This window comes from Bos javanicus, chromosome 15 (assembly GCF_032452875.1).
Source record: "Bos javanicus breed banteng chromosome 15, ARS-OSU_banteng_1.0, whole genome shotgun sequence".
NCBI lineage: Eukaryota > Metazoa > Chordata > Mammalia > Artiodactyla > Bovidae > Bos > Bos javanicus.
In genome coordinates, this window is record NC_083882.1 from 50,716,181 (window position 1) to 50,737,639 (window position 21,459).

Sequence of the window (21,459 nt, forward strand, 5' to 3'; positions counted from 1 at the left end):
AATATGCTCAGCAAATTGATGAGATGTGCTGAAAACTGCAGCACCTGCAGCCAACATCAGTCAATAGGAAGGACCCGATTCTACTCCACAACAATGCACAACCACATGTCACTCAACCATGCTACAAAAGTTGAACAAACTGGCCTGTGAAGTTTTGCCTCATCTGCCTTATTCGCCTGACCTTTCTCCAACTGACTACCACTTCTTCAAGCTTCTTGACAACTTTTTGCAGGAAAGACAATTCTATAACCAGCAGGAGGCAGAAGATGCTTTAAAGAGTTCATCAAATCTTGAAGCACAAATTTTTACACTACAGGAATAAACAAACTTATTTCTCTTTGGTAAAAATGTGTTGATTATAATGGTTCTTATTTTAATTAATAAAGATGTATTTTAGTCTAGCTATAATGACTTAAAATTCACAGTGCAAAATCGCAGTTGTTTTTGTACCAACCTAATAAAAATATCCCAACCAGCTTTAACAATGTGTGTTAGTCACTCAGTCGTGTCCAATTCTTTGTGACCCCATGGACTGTAGCCCACCAGGCTTCTCTGTCCATGGAATTTTCCAGGCAAGAATACTGGAGTGGATTGCCATTTCCTTCTCCAGAGGAACTTCCCAATCCAGGGATCAAACCCTGGTCTCCTGCCTCGCAGGCAGATTCTTTACTGTTTGAGCTACAGGGAAATTTACAATAGTGGATATATTAAAAGGCTATAGAGACATATCTTATAGAACTTAATAAGAGATATGTACCTGGGTGGTCCAAGTTAATTTTAACCAGGTAACCAAAGACTCAGTTTCCTCATCTCATTTTGCTCATCTGCTTCTCTTGCTGTGGAACAGATTTCTCCTTCCAAGTTCATGTTAGAAAATGGCCACCATCAGTGATTCCATATTTATATCCACTCAGATAAAATCAAGTCCATTTTCACTAGAAATGGACTCTGGTCCAGGTGTGAGCATGTGACCCATGTTGAGTGGATTCATCAATGGCCAGAGGTTAATGGCCTATGTATTAAGAGTTGCTTCCATATAATCACACAAGATGAACAATTGTGAGGAAACCAGTCAGGTATGGGAGACCCAACAGTTGGTTTCTTCTACAGAGGGTTCAATCAGATACTAAGTTGAAAATGTTGGTCAGAATCTAAGCAAAGAAAAATCCCAGTTCTATATACTCTACCAAACTTATCTCTGATTCAGTTACTAGGTGACTGAAACCATAAAAAGCATTGTCAGAAAATTATGTCATTTACATCCGTGGTAGAAATTGAAAACGTAGGCAAAAATACTCTCCACAGTTTCATCTTGGAATTTCTATGCTGCCAGGTGAACCAAACGAGATCCACAGAACTCTAAGACATCTATGAAGTTGGCTGAAATCTTCAAGGGCTCAACAGACAAAGTGTTCATGAACCCAAGTTGGAGTGGTTAAAGAGGCAGTGAATCAGCAAGCTCCGTGTTTGATTCCGTATTTGCTTGGTCCTCAAGCCATAGATGATGGGATTCAAGGTTGATGGGATAATCAGATACAAGTCAGCTAACAGCACTTGGGTGCTCAAAGGTACTATGTCCTCCCTTAGCCAGGCCACATAGACTGATGCCATCCCAGGCAGGTAGTACAGAGCCATTACCCCCACATGGGAACCACATGTGCTTAATGCTTTCAACTGAGCATTCTTTGAGAGATCAAAAACTGCCTGGAGAATCAGGATATAGGAGGCAGCAATAAACACCACATCAGAACCCACAATAATGGAGGAAACAATCAGGCTATAAAGACTACTGGGCCTGGGGTCAGCACAAGCCAACTTGGCCACAGCTATGTGCTCACAGTAGGAATGGAGAACCACGTTGGAGCCACAGAAGGGCAGATGACTCACCATCCAGCTCAGTGGAGTCATTGATATAATAGCTCTGATGGTGATGGTCACAGTCATTTCCAGCATCACTCGAGGTGTGAGAATTCTTTTATAGTGTAGGGGCTTACAGATGGCCACATAGCGGTCAAAAGCCATGGCCAGCAGCAGCCCTGTCTCCACAGCTGTGGCTGCATGGACAAAATACATCTGAGTGAAACAAGCATTAAAGCTGATGGAGTTGTCTCCTGAGGAGAAGATGCTCACCATATTGGGCACCACTGAGGAGGCCATCACCATGTCCACGGCAGCCAGAACACACAGGAAGTAGTACATGGGCTCCTGTAGAGTGGAATCCATCCAGATGATAGTCACTATGAGGGTGTTTCCTAACAGGGCTGTGGTGTACATGATGCTCAGTGAGACAGCCAGCCAAAGATGTGAAGACTGCAAACCTGGGATACCCACCAGGATGAAGGTGGCAGGGACTTCTGTTGTATAGTTGTTGGATGACCCCAGCATCACAGATGAGACTGCTTTCCTGTTAATGTATAAAATTAGGTAAGAAAAGGATACAATCCTGTAAGATGTGTTCCCAGCTCTGGTGTTAAAAGGGCCTGATGTTATTCTCAACTCAGTGGGCCACAGATTTAAGGAACTGACGTGTGACAAACTTTTCCTGCTCTACTTTCCATCATTCTCAGTATTCATTGCCTTACTAATTTCTATTCATTCTTCAAAAGTCAGCTGCTACCTCCTTTGGAAAGTCTTTTCTTCTCTACCACCTCCCCCAGACCCTGCCAGAACTGAATTAGGTAACTTAAGAACTCATGGAATCTCCTATGCTGACCTCTGAGGGATCTAAATTGACCATTCCAGTACTTTGCCTGGGACTTTATTCAATTATGTGTGTCTTGGTCATGGCCTTATAACTTGTACCAAGTATGTGACCCAGAGTTTTGTTGCCCAGATCCATTAAGAAAAGATATGTGTACTCATCATAGCTAACAGTTGAATGAATGAGAAATCAGAGGAAAGAGTTTTTCTTTTATTTCTGTATGATAAGTTCCTAATATTTAATCATTGTTGAATTAAACAATGAACTTTTTGAGGTTGAACACCGCAAACTGCATCTTTTCCTTCCTCAAATGCTCACTGCCCTGATACTGGATCTCTCAAGGCCTCAGGCTAGTGGGTAAACATATGGATATTGTGTGACTATGTTGACTTTACAATACTCAATAAAGCCCAAGAACTCTATCCCAGGTGTCCAGGCAACCCTAAATAAAGAGTGCTTATTTGCCAAGTCTTAAGACCAGACTGCTGTTAATTATAACATCCTGTCCATCCCCTCAGGAAGAGGCTTTCAGGCTAAGACTTTCCCATATCCTTGGACACTCTTTACTTGATTCTTTCAGATTGTTCTCATTAGGCTTGGATTCCTCCTGAAAAATCGGATCAATCAGATTGACAGTACTGGCCTCAGAATCCCATCAGCTGCTGTAGCATTTTCTCCTGTTAAGCAAGCATGTTAATCAAATGTTAGACCAACATTTACCTGGTTCTCAATGCTAACCAATGACATGCATTTGCCCCTTCCGGTAGCCCCCTGGAGAGCCTACCACTGATTGACCCCACACCTAACTGCCAACAGCAGCCTTGACAAGAGACCTCAAACATTTTTAAAAAGTCAAATTTCTAGAATATGATTGCAAACTGTGGTCTTCATTGAAACAGACAAAACCCTAAATATAAGAAATGCCTTATAATGGAACAGACTGAATAAAGTAGTTATTGTTCAGTTGCTAAGTCATGTCTGACTCTTAGTGACCCCATGGACTACAGCTTGCCTGGCTTCCCTGTCCTTCAGTATCTCCAGGAATTTCCTCAAACTCCTGTCAATTGAGTTAATGCTATCCAACCACCTCATCCTCTGTTGCCCCTTCTCCTTATGCCCTCAATCTTTCCCAGCATCAAGGTCTTTTCCAATGAGTCAGTTCTTCATATCAGGTGGCCAAACTGTGTCAGAGAACCTTGCTGTGTCTAGCCGCTGGGTGAGACATCTTCAGTGATAGATCATGAAAGGAGAAGGGTACAGAGTGAAAAAGATTTATTCAGGACATCTTTAAGATTGCTGTGTGTTTTCTGGATGCCACAGACTCAAGGTTAAGCATTATTCCTTAAAGAATCAAAAAAGAGGTTGAGGAACCAGACTGCCTCCTCCCCCCACCCACCTCTGATCCCAGGTCTTTCCCTCTGCATCCCTGCTCTGTATAAACCCACCTTTCTTCTGAGGGCAGTCTCAGCTGGTGCCTGCCCATCTCTCCAACTTGTAGCAGTCCCTACCTTTCATTCCCTTGAGGCTTCATTTCCCTCACTACTTTTTCTTCTTGATTAGCACTGCTAGACATTTACATATCTTGTTAGTCCTTTCCAATGACATTTGGTTTGGTTGGTCTTTTTTTCTTATTATTTTACTCTTCAGTCTATTGCTACTGAAAAATTTTTTGCTAAGATCAACAATTATCTCTATCAGTGACATGTTGATGGAATGTTTTCAGTCCATCAACACTTTTCACTGTTTCAATCCAGTGCTTTCAGTCTTAAATTTTACTTATCCAAAACATTTAATGTTACTGCTTGGTCTCATATTTGGGGGTTAATTTTTTATTAAAATATACATACTATAAAATGGACAGTTGATAAAATTTTATCTGTGAGGACATGAACATCCCCCATGGCTACTATCCAGATCAAGATATACAGTTGCTTCCTGGTTCTTGAGGTGCACTGTTCTTCATGTTATGGCCAAGTTTTTCTAAAACATTTCCAGCCCACAACCTGCCTCTGCCTTCAACCCTACAGAGACATTCACATGAAGAGCTGGAGAGCCAATCACTAAAGAAGAACTTAGACAATCACTTAATTCAATAATAAAATTGAAGGATATGTGAGAATTTTTTATTCCTATTTAAAGAATTGAACATGTTCCCAGCTCTGGTGTTAAAAGAGCCTGATATTATTCTCAACTCAGTGGGCCACAGGTTTAAGGAACTGACATATGACAAAGTTTTCCTGCTCCACCTTCCATCGTTCTTTGTATTCATTGCCTTACTAATTTCTATTCATTCTTCAAAAGTCAGCTCATAAGCTACCTCCTTTGAAAAGTCTTTTCTTGTCTACCACCTCCCCCAACCCCTGCCAGAACTAAATTAGGTAACTTAAGAACTTATGGAATCACCTATGCTGACCTCTTGAAGAAGGAAATGGCAACCCACTCCAGTGTTCTTGCCTGGAGAATCCCAGGGATGGAGGAGCCTGGTGGGCTGCCGTCTCTGGGGTTGCACAGAGTCAGACACAACTGAAGTGACTTAGCAGCAGCAGCAGCAGCAGCAAAGGATTGAAAATACTCAATTCAAATGTAGATTGCCTTAAAGGTAAAAGAAGGAATGCATAATTTACTCAAATAAACCCTTCGTGTTTATGATAAACCAATGCCTCCCCTCTCTAGGACAAAAAGCACATGCTTCTAATAAGCCCTACTGCTCAGTTTCTATTCTCTCAAATTCCCCTGGTCCCTGAAAACCCTGTCTCGATTATCACAAAGTTAGACTAACCGCTTCCTCTCTTAGCTTTAAATCAAAATAGTTATGTGTTCCTGTTCCTGTTCTCTCCCCAGTTGTACCGTGATTTCCAGGATGTGAACTTGCTATCAGCAGTACCCACTAGCCCTGGCCAGCCCATTTTAGTGAGGTTGAGAGCTTATATCCTCCTTTCTAGGATGGCTCTGGCTTTGAGACTTCAAGCCCATCACCCAGTCCCCAGGTCAGTTACCCACATCCCTGGAATTTTCTCTATTTGACTTCCTCTGGATGTCCACATTTCTTCCTCTCAAAAGAAAGGGGATTTATATAAGATCCTTCAGGACAAGCAACATGAGCTCATATATGAACAACATGGATGCATGGTGAGTTTTGTCATTTTCAAATACCTCCCATTAAGAGTCCTCTTCCCCCTGTAGCTTCTCTATCACCCTACTTTTCCCCTGGACACCCCAGCTTTCCTTGGCCTCTGCCCAGCAGCCAAGCACTGTAACTTCTCCAGAGACTGATTTTTGTCTGTGCTCTGGTCCCCAGAGTTTTCCAGATTGTAAGAACAGGCAGATGCCTAATGGTTAAGGAGTCTTTGTCTCTTTAAATCCTCAGAGGCTACTTAAGAGTTAGAAGAATATAGAGTGTATTCTGAAAGGAAAACAAAAGGCCCAAGATTAGTTTGATTTTGAAAAATGTAAAACAAATGCACTGAAAGGAAAGCCTACTCACAATCTCCTTGGGCTAAATTTTGGGTCTTCGTATGTCACCAAGAGAACCTTCATGATTCTGATAACTACATGGTATTCTGCCTTCCTTTCTTCTAAATCTATGACAAAAGGAGGAAAACAGGAGGCAATTGTGGAGAGAAAGGATAGGACTAGGCACAAAAAGCCATATATTACAATGAAGGAGAATTAAGACTATATATCTGGGCAATTGGCCCTTTAGAGTGATTGTTGGGTGCGATGAAAATAATTCATTACAGGCCTTTAAAATATGATGTGGGAATGGTTGTGCTGGAAACAAACTGTGAGGCAAGTATATGAGAACTGTGGGCTTTGCCTGTTGCAGGGGCTGCAATATATACGTTATGTATGGTCACACTGGTGCTGTGTCACGCAACCTCTGACCTAGTTTTAAGTTTGAAGGTAGTGACTGTTGAGTTAGGTTTTGGCAACAAACTAGATACTAGGTTAGGTACAGGCAGAAGGAAAATAATTCCTATAATGAAGAATAGTTTAAAAAAAAATCTACCTTAATTGTATCGGTTGTTCACATATGAAGGAGGTGAAACAGGCCAAAATGGAGAAATAAACTCATTCTGCCCACCATGCTTCAAAATTACTTCTTCAACATTATTAGCAGCAGAAGAGGAGAACTTTCCATCTGCCTGGAAAGGAATGAACTGGTAAGTCACACACCTGGTCCTGGCAAAGGGTTGAGCAGTTCTATATTAGAGGGAACATGTGTTTTTTGTGTGTGGGAGGGTGGATCCCTGGGGAAGTGTGTATTGACTGGAGAAATGGATCTGTAGGAAGTGTTTCCACTTATGTCCATGGAAACTTAGCAGGGATGCCAGGGGCCAAATCAACGATGTTCTTTTTGTGCTTTTATTAAGACAAATCTTGGAAAGTTCCTGGAAAATGAAGATTATTAGGTGAATTCATTAAAATCTTGAATGAATTAAGGAATGCAATGGCTTCATTTGTAATGTGATCTTTGGGTTGTTTGCTTTTCTGTTTATAAACTGATTTGGATGTTATGATTACTTGTTAAAAGAATTAAGGTTAAACCTATTATGTGTTATCATAATGTCTGATTTCCAAGACCAGCCAAGAAGATAAAAGGTCTTAAGTGTATAAAAATTCTTTCCTCTAGGTTAATTGTTTATACTTCTCTTCTAAGAATGAGGACCCCTTTTCATAATGAGTATGTATATTTTTAATTTTTTTAAATAAAGAAAGTACATACACACAGTCACAGATACAGGGAAAAAACACAGTATAAGAAAAGATCCCGTTAACAACTGTATTTACAAAAACAACACCAAAAATTCCAGGAATAAATTTAATAGAAGTAATATACAGGAACTAGATGGAAAAATATTATAAAATGCTACTAAGAGATATAACAGAAAATCTAAATAAGTGAAATATATTTTGTCCTTTGATAAGATTCAATATTGAAAAGATATTATTTATTCTTAATCTATATATTACATGAAGTTCCAATTGATTTCCCTTTGTAACTATTAAAATTTTGATCTAGAACAGGGGTCAGTGAAGTTTTTCTCTAAAGTGTCTTAATATTTTAGGTTTTATGGGTAACATAGTCTCCAATGTAACTATATAATTCTGTCTTGTGGTGAGAAAGCAGCCACAGATAATGCTTAATAAGTGTATATTCTGATAAAAATGTATGGACACTGAAAAAACAAAATGAACAAAAAACCAAAAAACAAGAACCTTTTATGTCTGATTCACCATTGTAGCTCCAGTCTGGCAGTGTGTGCATATATAAATATTTAAGTGAGGGAACTTTCATTCATATGCCTAGAATCAAAACAAAAATAACCTCTTCTTGCCACATAGGGGCATGAAAGACTGGATGTTATTTAATTACAATCCCATTCAAAAATGTAATGGCTAATTACAAAAGTGGTCCAGAAGGGGAAGAGGCAGGTAGCCATGTGGAGGGCAAGAGGCTGCACTGCTCCTGGAATGCCTAGGGCTGTACCTGCAGTTTAATGTGATCATTCACTGTAAGATAGGAATGAGCTTTGCCCATGCATAAATTTTACTAACAGAAAAACCAAGTGGTGCAATGCCTGAGCTTTGAGGGGAAAAGCTTTTCAAAGGGTAAAATGCTTGGGTCCTGCAAAAGGTGGAAACAAAGGCCAAGAATCCTTGAGTTCCCACCTCCTTGCAGAAAATCTAATCTCCATTTTTTTTCAATAAAGATTGGTTGTAATCTCTTAAAAATCAAAACACTGAGAGTCTACTGTGGGTCCCAGTTTATAGTTAAATGAGCATATGTTGCTTTATGTAATAGGTCAGGGGTCATATCTGAATATATTGGGAGAAGCACAGGGTTTTCTGTTTGGGGTAGCCATGGCAGAGAACCAGTCCATTTTCGGAAGTATGAAGTTCAGTATTTGAGTACCAGCAGTGGATCTTAGCTGGCTTCAGTGAATTCCAAAGTGAAAGAAACACAAAGTTGGCAGATAGGCTTCTAATGGAAATACCAGCAAGAAATCTCTACTTGCTGGCTGGACTATCCCTTCGTTGCTTGCCATCAGATTCTTTAATGTATCTAATAATTTTTTTATTTAATGGATGTGGCCAAGTCAGTGGGTTGCATGTGGAAACAGAATATTGTGATTTGTCAAAATGGAAATCTTATCAAATATACTTAACCATCTCATGCTCTTGATTTGGTTTTGTGTTATGATGTTGCAAGTGGATGGGAACTCATTATCTGATTTTTAGGGGTAGATTCATACTTCTTTGATTTTTCAGAAATAAAAAACATTCTAAGGAAGTAAATAATATAAATGTTAGCAAAATGTATGGTTGCTAAGTTGTTAAGCATCAAATCTCTTTGGAAAAGTTATTACATAAATACTGATCTACATTAGGGGCTTCCCTGGTGGCTCAGAGGGTAAAGCATCTGCCTGCAATGCAGGAGACCCAGGTTTGATCCCTGGGTTGGGAAGATCCCATGGAGAAGGAAATGGAAACCCACTCTGGTACTCTTGCCTGGAAAATCCCATGGATGGAGAAGCCTGGTATGCTACAGTCTACAGGGTCACAAAGAGTCAGACACAACTGAGCGACTTCACTTTCACTTTTCACTTTCACAGTTTCAATAGTGCCTACAAATACCCCTTAAAATTATGAAATTAAAATTTTATTGGGTTTATTTTTAGGTATATACAGTATATCAAGTGTTGTTTTATGTGATTTCTACTCATTTTTAATCTTCAGTATCCTCTATAAATTAGAGGGTTTGTTTTCCCATCAGTAAAAAGGAGATAAAGACTCAGATACAGTAATTTTTCATCAGCACTTATTAGAAAATTACATTTTATTAAGATTTTCAAATGTAACAGAGTCAAATATATAGACATATCTATTATATATGAAATCTCTTTCTTATAACATATACTGACTATTCAGCTTAAACTTTCTGAAAGGAGGAGAAAAAGACAAACTCACATTGCCTAAATTTCTGTTGCTTAGAAACAAAAAGCTGGTGATTAGTACAGTATTCCAACTAGCTTAACAACAGAGGGTATATTAAAAGAATATAGAGGTATATCTTGTAGAACTTAATAACAGGGATGTACCTAGGTATTCTAAATGAATTGGGACCAGAGAGCCAGACAGTTTCTTTATACCATTTTCCTAATTTGCTTCTCCTTCTGTGAAAGAGTTCCAAGTTCATGTGTTAGAAAATGGCTACCATCAGTGATTCCAAGTTTATACCTTCTCAGATAAACCAGAATCCATCATCACTGGAGATGGATTCTGTCAAGGTGTGAGCACATGAGCCAAGTTCAGTGGGTTCATCAATTCATAGAGGTCACTGTCATATATATTAACAGTTGCTTCCATATAATTACATAAGGAGATATACATGTGTGTAATGTGATTTCAGACATGTCCAACTCTTTGTGATCTCATGGACTGTAGCCTACCAGGCTCCTCTGTCTATAGGATTCTCGAGGCAAGAATACTGGAGTGAGTTGCCATTTCCTTTTCCAGGGGATCTTCCCGACCCAGGGATTGAACCCATGTCTCTTATGTCTCCTGCATTTGGCAGGCAGGTTCTTTACTAGTAGCTCCACCTCAGAATTCCAGGATGTACAGTTTGTGAGAAAATTAGTCAGGTATGGTACAACCAACACTTGGCTTCTTTTGCAAAGGGACTGCTGCTGCTGCTGCTGCTAAGTCACTTCAGTCGTGTCCAACTCTGTGTGACCCCATAGACGGCAGCCCACCAGGCTCCCCCGTCCCTGGGATTCTCCAGGCAAGAACACTGGGGTGGGTTGCAATTTCCTTCTCCAATGCATGAAAGTGAAAAGTGAAAGTGAAGTCACTCAGTCGTGTCCAACTCCTAGCGACTCCATGGACTGCAGCCTACCAGGCTCCTCCATCCATGGTATTTTCCAGGCAAGAGTACTGGAGTGGGGTGCCATTGCCTTCTCCGTGCAAAGGGACTAGTAGGATACTAAGTTGAAAATGCAGGTCAGGAGCTAAGGAAAGGAAATGTCCAAATCTATCATCTCTGCCTAAACTCTATGTTTCAGATCCTAGTTGATTGAAACCATTAAAGTTGTCAGATAATTAATCATCTCATTGGTCCTTGCTAGAGAAGGAACAGTTAGGCAAAGAAATCCAGTACTTGGATGCAGTCTCAAAAGCAACAGAATGATCTCTGTTCATTTCCAAGGCAAACCATTCAATATCACAGTAGTCCAAGTCCATGCCCTGACCAGTAATGCTGAAGAAGCTGGAGTTGAACGGTTCTATGAAGACCTACAAGACCTTCTAGAACTAACACCCAAAAAAGATGTCCTTTTCATTATAGGGGACTGGAATGCAAAAGTAAGAAGTCAAGAAACACCTGGAATAACAGGCAAATTTGGCCTTGGAGTACAGAATGAAGCGGGGCAAAGGCTAATAGAGTTTTGCCAAGAGAACACACTGGTCAAAGCAAACGCCCTCTTCCAACAACACAAGAGAAGACTCTACACATGGACATCACCAGATGGTCAATACCAAAATGAAATTTATTATATTCTTTGCAGCCAAAGATGGAGAACCTCTATACAGTCAGCAAAAACAACACTGGGAGCTGACTGTGGCTCAGATCATGAACTCCTTCTTGCCAAATTCAGACTTAAATTGAAGAAAGTAGGGAAAACCACTAGACCATTCAGGTATGACCTAAATCAAATCCCTTACGATTACACAGTAGAAGTGAGAAATAGATTTAAGGGACTAGATCTGATAGACAGAGTACCTAAAGAACTATGATTGGAGGTCCCTGACATTGTAGAGAAGACAGGAATCAAGACCATCTCCAAGAAAAAGATGTGCAAAGAAGCAAAATGGCTATCTGAGGACAACTTACAAATAGCTCAGAAAAGAAGCAAAAAGCAAAGGAGAAAAGGAAAGATATACCTATTTGAATGAAGAGTTCTAGAGAATAGCAAGGAGAGATAAGAAAGCCTTCCTTAGTGATCAGTGCAAAGAAATAGAGGAAAGCAATAGAATGGGAAAGACTAGAGATCTCGTCAAGAAAATCAGAGATACCAAGGGACCATTTCATGCAAAGATGGGCAGAATAAAGGATAGAAATGGTATGGACCTAACAGAAGCAAAAGATATTAAGAAGAGGTGGCAAGAATACACAAAAGAACTATACAAAAAAAAAAAAAATCTTCATGACCCAGATAATAAAGACTGTATGATCACTCACCTAGAGCCAGACATCCTGGAATGTGAAGTCAAGTGGACCTTAGGAAGCATCACTACGAACAAAGCTAGTGAAGGTGATGGAATTCCAGTTGAGTTATTTCAAATCCTGAAAGATGATGCTGTGAATGTGCTGCACTCAATATGCCAGCAAATTTGGAAAACTCAGCAGTGGCCACAGGACTGGAAATGATAAGTTTTCATTCCAATCCCAAAGAAAGGCAATGCCAAAGAAAGCTCAAACTACTACACAATTGTACTCATCTCACACACTAGTAAAGTAATGCTTAAAATTCTCCAAGCCAGGCTTCAGCAGACATGAGCCATGAACTTCCAGATGTTCAAGCTGGATTTAGAAAAGGCAGAGGAACTAGAGATCAAATTGCCAACATCCATTAGATCATCAAAAAAGCAAGAGAAAAACATAGATCTCTGCTTTATTGACTATGTCAAAGCCTTTGACTGTGTGGATCACAACAAACTGTGGAAAATTCTTAAAGAGATGGGAATATCAGACCACCTTGCATGCCTCTTAAGATATCTGTATGCAGGTCAGGAAGCAACAGTTAGAACTGGACATGAAACAGCAGACTGGTTCCAAATCGGGAAAGAAGTATGTCAAGGCTGTATATTGTCACCTTGCTTTTTTAACTTATATGCAGAGTACATCATGAGAAACACTAGGCCAGATGAAGCACAAGCTGGAATCAAGATTGCTGGGAGAAATATCCATAACCTCAGATATGCATATGATATCACCTTTACAGCAGAAAGCGACAAAAAACTAAAGAACCTCTTGATGAAAGTGAAAGAGGAGAGTGAAAAAGTGGCTTACAGCTGAACATTCAGAAAACTAAGATTATGGTATCTGGTCACATCACTTCATGGCAAATAGATGGGGAAACAGTGGAAACAGTGACTGACTTTTTTGGCGGGGGGGGGGGCCTCCAAAATCACTGCAAATGGTCACTGCAGCCATGAAATAAAAAGACGCTTACTCGTTGAAAGAAACGTTATGGCCAACCTATACAGCATATTAAAAAGCAGAAATATTACTTTGCCAACAAAGGTCCATCTAGTCAAAGCTATGGTTTTTCCAGTAGTCATGTATGGATGTGAGAGTTGGACTATAAAGAAAGCTGAGCGCAGAAGAACTGATGCTTTTGAACTGTGAAGTTGGAGAAGACTCTTGACAGTTCCTTGGACTGTAAGGAGATCCAACCAGTCCACCCTAAAGGAAATTAGTTGAATATTTATTGGAAGGACTGAAGTTGAAGCTGAAACTCCAATACTTTGACCACCTAATGTGAAGAACTGACTCATTTGAAAAGACCCTAATGCTGGGAAGGACTGAGGGCAGAAAGAGAAGGGGACGACAGAGAATGAGATGGTTGGATGGCATCACCATCCAACCAAACTAGATAGACATGAGTTTGAGCAGGCTCCAGGAGCTGGGGATGGACAGAGAGGCCTGGCATGCTACAGTCCATGGGGTTGCAAAGAGCTGGACAGGACTGAGCAACTGTACTGAACTGAACTGAGGCAAAGATATCCTTATAGCTTTCTCTTAGAACTTATATAGTGCCAGGTGAACTAGACCATCCAGGTGAACTAAAGCATCTTTGGATTGGCTAAAATGCTCAAAGTCTGAAGAGACTTGTATTCATGAACCCAAGTTGGAGTGTTTAAAGAGGCAGTGCATCAGTAAGCTCCATGTTCGATTTTGTATTTGCTTTGTCCTCAGGCCATAGATGATGGGGTTTAAGGTAGGTGGGATGATCAGATACAAGTCAGCTAACAGCACTTGGATGTGCACAGGCATTATGTCTTTCCCTAGCCAAGGCACATAGATGGATGCCATCCCAGGTAGGTAGTACAGAGCCATAACCCCCACATGGGAGCCACACGTACTTAATGCTTTTAACTGAGCATCCTTTGAGGAGAGACTGAATACTGCCTGGAGAATCAGGATATAGGAGGCAGCAATAAAGGCCACATCAGAACCCACAATAATGGAGGTACCAATCAGACTGTAGAGACTACTGGGCCTGGGGTCGGCACAAGCCAACTTGGCCACAGCTATGTGCTCACAGTAGGAATGGAGAACCATGTTGGAGCCACAGAAGGGCAGATGACTCACCATCCAGCTCAGTGGAGTCATGAATACGGTCGCTCTGATGGTGATAGTCACACTTATTCCCAGCATCACTCGAGGTGTGAGAATTCTCTTATAGTGTAGGGGCTTACAGATGGCCACATAGCGGTCAAAAGCCATGGCCAGCAGCAGCCCCGACTCCACAGCTGTGGCTGCATGGACAAAATACATCTGAGTGAAACAAGCATTAAAGCTGATGGTGTTGTCTCCTGAGGAGAAGATGCTCACCATATTGGGCACCACCGAGGAGGCCATCACCGTGTCCACGGCAGCCAGAACACACAGGAAGCAGTACATGGGCTCCTGTAGAGTGGAATCCATCCAGATGACAGTCACTATGAGGGTGTTTGCTAACAGGGCTGTGGTATACATGATGCTCAGTGAGACAGCCAGCCAAAGATGTGAAGACTGCAAACCTGGGATACCCACCAGGATGAAGGTGGCAGGGGCTTCCGTTGTATGGTTGTAGGGTAACCCCAGCATCACAGATGAGACTGCTTTCCTGTTAATGTATAAAATTAGGTAAGAAAAGGATACAATCCTGTAAGATGTGTTCCCAGCTCTGGTGTTAAAAGGGCCTGATGTTATTCTCAACTCAGTGGGCCACAGGTTTAAGGAACTGACATGTGACAAAGTTTTCCTGCTCCACCTTCCATCATTCTCAGTATTCTTTGCCTTATGAATTTCTATCACTATTCAAAGATCTTGAGTTACATCCCTTGGGAAGTCTTCTCTACTTTCTGCCCCATCTCATGACAAAACTAAGTTAGGTAGCTTCAGAGCTTTTATGGGCTCTCATCTGTGCTTACCTCTGAGGGACCTAAACTGATCATTCCAGTATCATACATGTGACTATTGTATTCAATCATGTGTATCTTGTTCATGGCCTTATAAATTATACCAAGTGTGTGACCCAGATGTGTTGTGCACAAGTCCATTAAGAGAGGATACGTGTGCTCATTATAGCAAAAAGTTGAATGAATGAAAAATCAGAGGAAAGAATGTTTCTTTTATTTCTGTATGCTCCGTTCCTAATATATAATCATTGTTGAATGAAACAATGAACTTCCTAGATTTAACATGTAATGTTTTTCATCTTCTCCTTCCTGAAACTCTCACTACCCTAATACTACATCTCTCAGAGCCTCAGACTAGTGGGTCACAACACTGATTGTGTGACTATTGGACTTTACAGTACTCACATAAAGCAAAAAACTCTTTCCCAGGTGTCCGGGCAACCTTAAATAAAGAGTGTGTATTTGTCAAGCCTCCAGACTAGCCAGTGGTTAGTTATCACCTCCTGTCCCTCACTTCAGTCAGGGGCTAAAGGCTAAGAACTTTCCAGATCCTTGGACATTGTCTTCACTTGATCATTCTTGGATTTCTCATCACTTCTGGCTCCTCTCTAAAAAAGTTGAATAGGTAAGATTGATGGAGAACTGATTTCAGAATCCCATCAATGGCAGTAGCCAAGCACTAGACCAACACTTACCTGGTTCTCAGTGCTAATCAGGCAACACACATTTGTCCCTTCCAGTTACCCCCTGGAGAGCCTACCACTAATTGACTCCACACCCAGGTACCAACAGAAACCTTGATGAGAGTCCTCAGAAGTTTTCTAAAAAGCCAAACTTATGGGATATAATTGAAAACCATGGTCTTTATTGAAACAAACAAACAAAAAAAACCCCTAAACATAAGAAATGCCTTATAATGGAATAGACTAAATAAAGTAATGAGCTCTGTTTTATAGTCAGAGAACCTAACTGCATATAACCACTGGGTGAGACATCTTCAATGATAGAGCATGAGAAGATAAAGGAAAGCTTTTTAAAGTAGAACAACAGTGTAGAGTGAAAAGAAAATTATTCAGGGTACTCTTAAGACTGCTATGTGTGGCCTGGATGCCATAAAGCCAAGATTGAGCATCTTTCCTTAAAGAGTTGAAGAGAATCTGAGGAATCAGAATGGCTCTTCTTGCTGTTTACCTCTGATCCAGGATCTTCCTCTCTGGATCCCCCTGTATAAATCTACCTTTCTTCTGAGAGAAGTCTCATCTAGTGCCTGCCCATCCCTCCTCTCTAGCCTTGGCAAGTTGTCGCAGGTCATACCTTTCATTTCTGTGAGGTTTTAGTTCCCTCATTCCTTTTTCTTCTTGCTTAGTAGTGCTAGAGATTTACATGTCTTAATAGTCTGGTCCATTGGCAGAACATTTGATTTGGTGGGTCTGTTTATAAGTATTACTATCTTACTCTTCAGTCTGCTGCTACTGAAAAAAAATTTGCTAAGACCAACAAGTACCTCCATCAGTGACATGTTGCCAGTCCAGTGTTTTCAGTCTTTATTTTACTTGATGTATCCAGAACATTTAACACTGTTGCTTGCTTCTTTATTTTTTGGCTAACTTTTGATTGAAATATAGCATCCATATGGTAAAATGGACAGTCTAAGTTTTATTTGTGAGAACATGAACACACCCTCATGGCCACTACCAAGATCAAGAAATACAATTGCTTCCTGGTTCTTGAGGTGCATTCTTCTTGAGAAAGGTCTGGCCAAGCTCTCCTAAAACATTTCCAGACCACAATCTGCCTCTGCCTTCAACCCTGCAGAGACATTCACTTGAAAAGCTGGAGAGCCAATACTAAAGAAATGTAAAGTAATTAACCTCCAATTAAAATAAATAAATTTATACTAAAAAAAATTTAAGAATAAAAGGAAGAAAGTTTAGAAAAAAAAGAAAAGCTTAGACAAGACACTTAATAAGAAAATCATAGGATATGTCAGGATATTTTATTTCTATTAAAGGATGGGAAATACTCAATTCAAATGAAAATTGTCTTAAAGGTAAAAGTAGTAATCCGTAATTCAGTCAAATGGAGCCTTTGTGTTCATGATAAATCAGTGTCTCCCCTCTATGACCAAAAGCACATGCTCCCAATCAGTCCTACTGCTCAGTTTCTATTCTCTCAACTCCCCCTAGTCCCTGAAAACCCTCTCTCCTTCATTCCAAGGTTAGACTTACTCCTTCTTCTCTCAGCTTTGAACCAAAATAATCATGTATATCCTATTCCTTTTATCTCCCCAGTTGTCCCATGATTTCCAGAATGTGATCTTGGTATCAGCAGTACCCATGGGACCTGTCCAGCCCTTTGTAGTGGAGTTGCTTATATCCTCCTTTCTAGGGTGACGCTGGCTTTGAGACTTCATCAAGCCCAACACCCAGTCCCCAGGTTAGTTACTCACATCCCTGGAGTTGTCTCTATTCGACTTCCTCTGGCAGGCTGCATTTCTTTCACCCAAAAGAAGGGGATTTATACAGGAGGAGCAACACACAATCAAATATGAACAACATGGAGGCACAATGAGGAGTGTTGTCACTTTCAGAGCCCTCCCATTCGGAGCCCTCTTTCCCTTCAGATTCTCTATCTCCCTGCTTTTCCCCTGGACACCCCAGCTTCCCTTGACCTCTGCCCAGCGGACAAACACTATAACTCCTCCAGAGACTGATTTTTCCCTGTTCTCTGCCCCAAGGGAGCTTTCCAGATTGTAGGGAGAGACAGGTGCTTAGTGGAAGAGACTTTGTTTCATGTCCTCAGAGGATAACTAATAAGGAATATAACACATATTCTGAAAAGAAAACAAGGCCCCAAATAAGTTTATCTGATTTTTAGAGATTGATTCCTACTTGTTTCATTTTCAGAAATAGAATATATTCTAAGCAAGTAAATAATAGCAATATTAGGGAAATCTGTGGCTGCTAGGTGGTTGAGCATCAGATCTCTTTGGAACAATTACTTTGTACATGCTTATCTACACAGGAATATATAATATCAACAGTACCTATGACTACCCCTTAAAATTATGAAATTAGAAATTATTGGGTATATTTTAAAGTATGCACAGTATGTATGTAAGGTATTGTTTTATGTGCTCATTTTGAAATTTAATCTTCCATGCACTTTATAATTAGCATTGTTTCCCCATCAGTACAAAGGAAATATTAAGATACAGTAACTTGCTACCAACACTTATTTGGAAACTATAGTTTATTAAGATTTTCAAATACACCAGAGTCAAATATATGTATTGTATCTCCTACATATGAAATCCCTTTCTCTTTAAGATGTACTGACTATGCTATACTAAGTCACTTCAGTCATGTCCAACTCTGTGCGACCCCATAGATGGCAGCCCACCAGGCTCTCCCGTCCCTGGGATTCTCCAGGCAGGAACACTGGAGTGGGTTGCCATTTCCTTCTCCAATGCACTAACTATAGGAATTAAGACTTTCTGAAAGGATAAACTAAAAGCAAACTCACATTGCCTTAGCTTCCATTGCTTACAAACAAAAAGTTGGTGGTTAGTACACCATTCCAACTTCCTGAACAATACTAGGTACATAGGAAACAGACGTACATCTTATAGTGCTGAATAGCAGGGATGTACTTGTGTGTTCGAAATGAATTGGAACAAAAGAACCAATTTTTGAACAGATTTCACTTTCCAAGTACATGTGTTAGAAAATGGCCATCATCAGTGATTCCAAGTTTACATCTCCTCAGAAGCTGGAATCCATTTTGACTGGAGACAGCTCTGTTCCTGATATGAGCACAGGATCCAAGTTGAGTGGATTTATCAGTGACCCAGAGGTCAGTGTATTATATATTAACAGTTGCTTCCATATAATCTTATAAGGAAAACAGTTGTGAGAAAATCAGTCAGACATTGCAGACCCAACAGTTGGTTTCTTCTGCAGAGGGTCTGGTAGGATATTAAATTGGAAATGTAGGTCAAAATCTAAGGAAAGAAAAATCACAAATCTATATTGCCTGCCCAGACTTATCTCTGATTCAAATACTAGTTTATTCAAACCATTATATTCATCAGAAAATAAATCATTTCATTGACATCTTTGCTAGAGATTGAATAGTTAGGTAAAGTTAAACTTTACAGCTTCTTTACTTAGACTTTGTATGGCATCAGGTGAACCAAACTGTCCAGGTTAGCTAGGGCGTCTTTGAAGTTGTCTGGTTTGCTCAAGGGCCTGAATTCCTGAGCCCAAGTTGGAGTGGTTAAAGAGGTAGTGAATCAGCAGGCCCCATGTTCGCTTCCGTATTTGCTTCGTCCTTAGGCCATAGATGATGGGGTTCAAAGATGGCGGGATGATCAGATATAAGTCAGCTAACAGCACTTGGGTGCACAAAGGCGCTACGTCCTCCCCCAGCCAGGCCACATAGATGGATGCCATCCCAGGCAGGTAGTACAGAGCCATAACCCCCACATGGGAGCCACATGTGCTTAATGCTTTTAACTGAGCATTCTTTGAGGAGAGACTGAATACTGCCTGGAGAATCAGGATATAGGAGGCAGCAATAAAGGCCACATCAGAACCCACAATAATGGAGGAAACAATCAGGCTATAAAGACTACTGGGCCTGGGGTCGGCACAAGCCAACTTGGCCACAGCTATGTGCTCACAGTAGGAATGGAGAACCATGTTGGAGCCACAGAAGGGCAGATGACTCACCATCCAGCTCAGGGGAGTCATGAATACAGTCGCTCTGATGGTGATGGTCACAGTCATTTCCAGCATCACTCGAGGTGTGAGAATTCTCTTATAGTGTAGGGGCTTACAGATGGCCACATAGCGGTCAAAAGCCATGGCCAGCAGCAGCCCCGACTCCACAGCTGTGGCTGCATGGACAAGATACATCTGAGTGAAACAAGCATTAAAGCTGATGGTGTTGTCTCCTGAGGAGAAGATGCTCACCATATTGGGCACCACCGAGGAGGCCATCACCATGTCCACGGCAGCCAGAACACACAGGAAGCAGTACATGGGCTCCTGTAGAGTGGAATCCATCCAGATGATAGTCACTATGAGGGTGTTTGCTAACAGGGCTGTGGTATACATGATGCTCAGTGAGACAGCCAGCCAAAGATGTGAAGACTGCAAACCTGGGATACCCACCAGGATGAAGGTGGCAGGGGCTTCCATTGTATGGTTGTAGGGTAACCCCAGCATCACAGATGAGACTGCTTTCCTGTTAATGTATAAAATTAGGTAAGAAAAGGATACAATCCTGTAAGATGTGTTCCCAGCTCTGGTGTTAAAAGGGCCTGATGTTATTCTCAACTCAGTGGGCCGCAGGTTTAAGGAACTGACATGTGACAAAGTTTTCCTGCTCTACCTTACATAATTCTCAGTATTCTTTGCCTTACTAATTTCTATCAGTGTTCAAAGATCTTAAGTTACATCCTTTGGGAAATCTTCTCTACTTCCTGACCCATCCCATGCTAAACCTAAGTTACATAGAGGGACTTATCCATGCTGACCTCAGAGGGACCTAAATTGACCTTTTAAGTACTCTACCTGTGATTTTCTTATATTCAGTCATGTATGTCTTGTTCATGGCCTTATCCCTTATGCCAAGAGTGTGACCCACAGCTGTTGTGTACAGGTCCATTAAAAGAAGATATATGTACTCATTATAGCAAACGGTTGAATGAATGGATGGATGAAACAGAAACAAAAGAAAGGTTTTTTGTTTTACTTTTTTATGTTCAGTTCCTAATATTTAATAATTGTTGTGTGAAACTTTTTGAGATTGAACATGTAACATTTTATATCTTTTCCTTCCTCAACCTCTCAATGCCCTAATATTGCATCTCTCAAGACATTAAGCTAGTGGTTTACCACACCAATTGTGTGAGTATGTTGACTTTACAATAGTCATTTATAGGCCCAGAACTCTTTCCTGGGTTTCCAGGCAATCTCATATGAAGAGTGCTTATTTGCTAATCCTGAACACTAGCCAACTATTATCATTCACCTCCTATCCCTCCCCTCAGTCAGGGGCATATAGGCTAAGAACTTTCCATATCCTGGACACTGTCTTCACTTGTTGTTGTTCAGTCTCTCAGTCATGTCCCACTGTTTGCAACCCCATGGACTGCAGCATGCCAGGCCTCCTTGTCCATCACCAACTCCCAAAGCTTGCTCAAACTCATGTCCATCGAGTCAGTGATGGCATCCAACCATCTTGTCCTCTGTCATCTCCTTCTTCTCCTGCTTTCTATCTTTCCCAGCATCAGGGTCTTTTCTAACAAGTCAGCTCTTCACATCAGGTAGCCAAAGTATTGGAGCTTCAACTTCAGCATCAGTCCTTCCAATGAATATTCAGGGTTGATTTCCTTTAGGATTGACTGGTTTGACATCCTTGCAGTCCAAGAGACTCTCAAGAGTCTTTTCCAGAACCACAATTTGAAAGCATCAATTCTTCGGTGCTCAGCCTTCTTTATGGTCCAACTCTCACATCCATACATGACTATTGGAAAAACCATAGCTTTGACTAGATGGACC

The 21,459-nt window shown here is 40.8% G+C and overlaps 3 protein-coding genes across 3 annotated transcripts; all 3 read right to left on the reverse strand.

Annotated features, from left to right (window-relative positions):
- Positions 1-1,250: 1,250 nt before the first annotated feature.
- Positions 1,251-2,639, reverse strand: LOC133226776 (olfactory receptor 52I2-like). The gene has a single exon (XM_061380649.1). It carries the CDS (start codon positions 2,383-2,385, stop codon positions 1,414-1,416), a length of 972 nt encoding a protein of 323 aa, XP_061236633.1. The 5' UTR covers positions 2,386-2,639; the 3' UTR covers positions 1,251-1,413.
- Positions 2,640-13,601: 10,962 nt separating this feature from the next.
- On the reverse strand, positions 13,602-15,614 carry LOC133261368 (olfactory receptor 52I1-like). Its single transcript, XM_061439860.1, has one exon. It carries the CDS (start codon positions 14,574-14,576, stop codon positions 13,602-13,604), a length of 975 nt encoding a protein of 324 aa, XP_061295844.1. The 5' UTR covers positions 14,577-15,614.
- Positions 15,615-18,672: 3,058 nt separating this feature from the next.
- Positions 18,673-20,595, reverse strand: LOC133261369 (olfactory receptor 52I1-like). The gene has a single exon (XM_061439861.1). The coding sequence runs from the start codon at positions 20,119-20,121 to the stop codon at positions 19,099-19,101; it is 1,023 nt and encodes a 340-aa protein (XP_061295845.1). The 5' UTR covers positions 20,122-20,595; the 3' UTR covers positions 18,673-19,098.
- Between the last annotated feature and the right edge of the window lie 864 nt (positions 20,596-21,459).

Coding starts and splice junctions, on each gene's coding strand:
- LOC133226776 (XM_061380649.1), bottom strand. CDS start 2,385: ATGCTGGGGTCATCCAACAACTATACAACAGAAGTCCCTGCCACCTTC.
- LOC133261368 (XM_061439860.1), bottom strand. CDS start 14,576: ATGCTGGGGTTACCCTACAACCATACAACGGAAGCCCCTGCCACCTTC.
- LOC133261369 (XM_061439861.1), bottom strand. CDS start 20,121: ATGCTGGGGTTACCCTACAACCATACAATGGAAGCCCCTGCCACCTTC.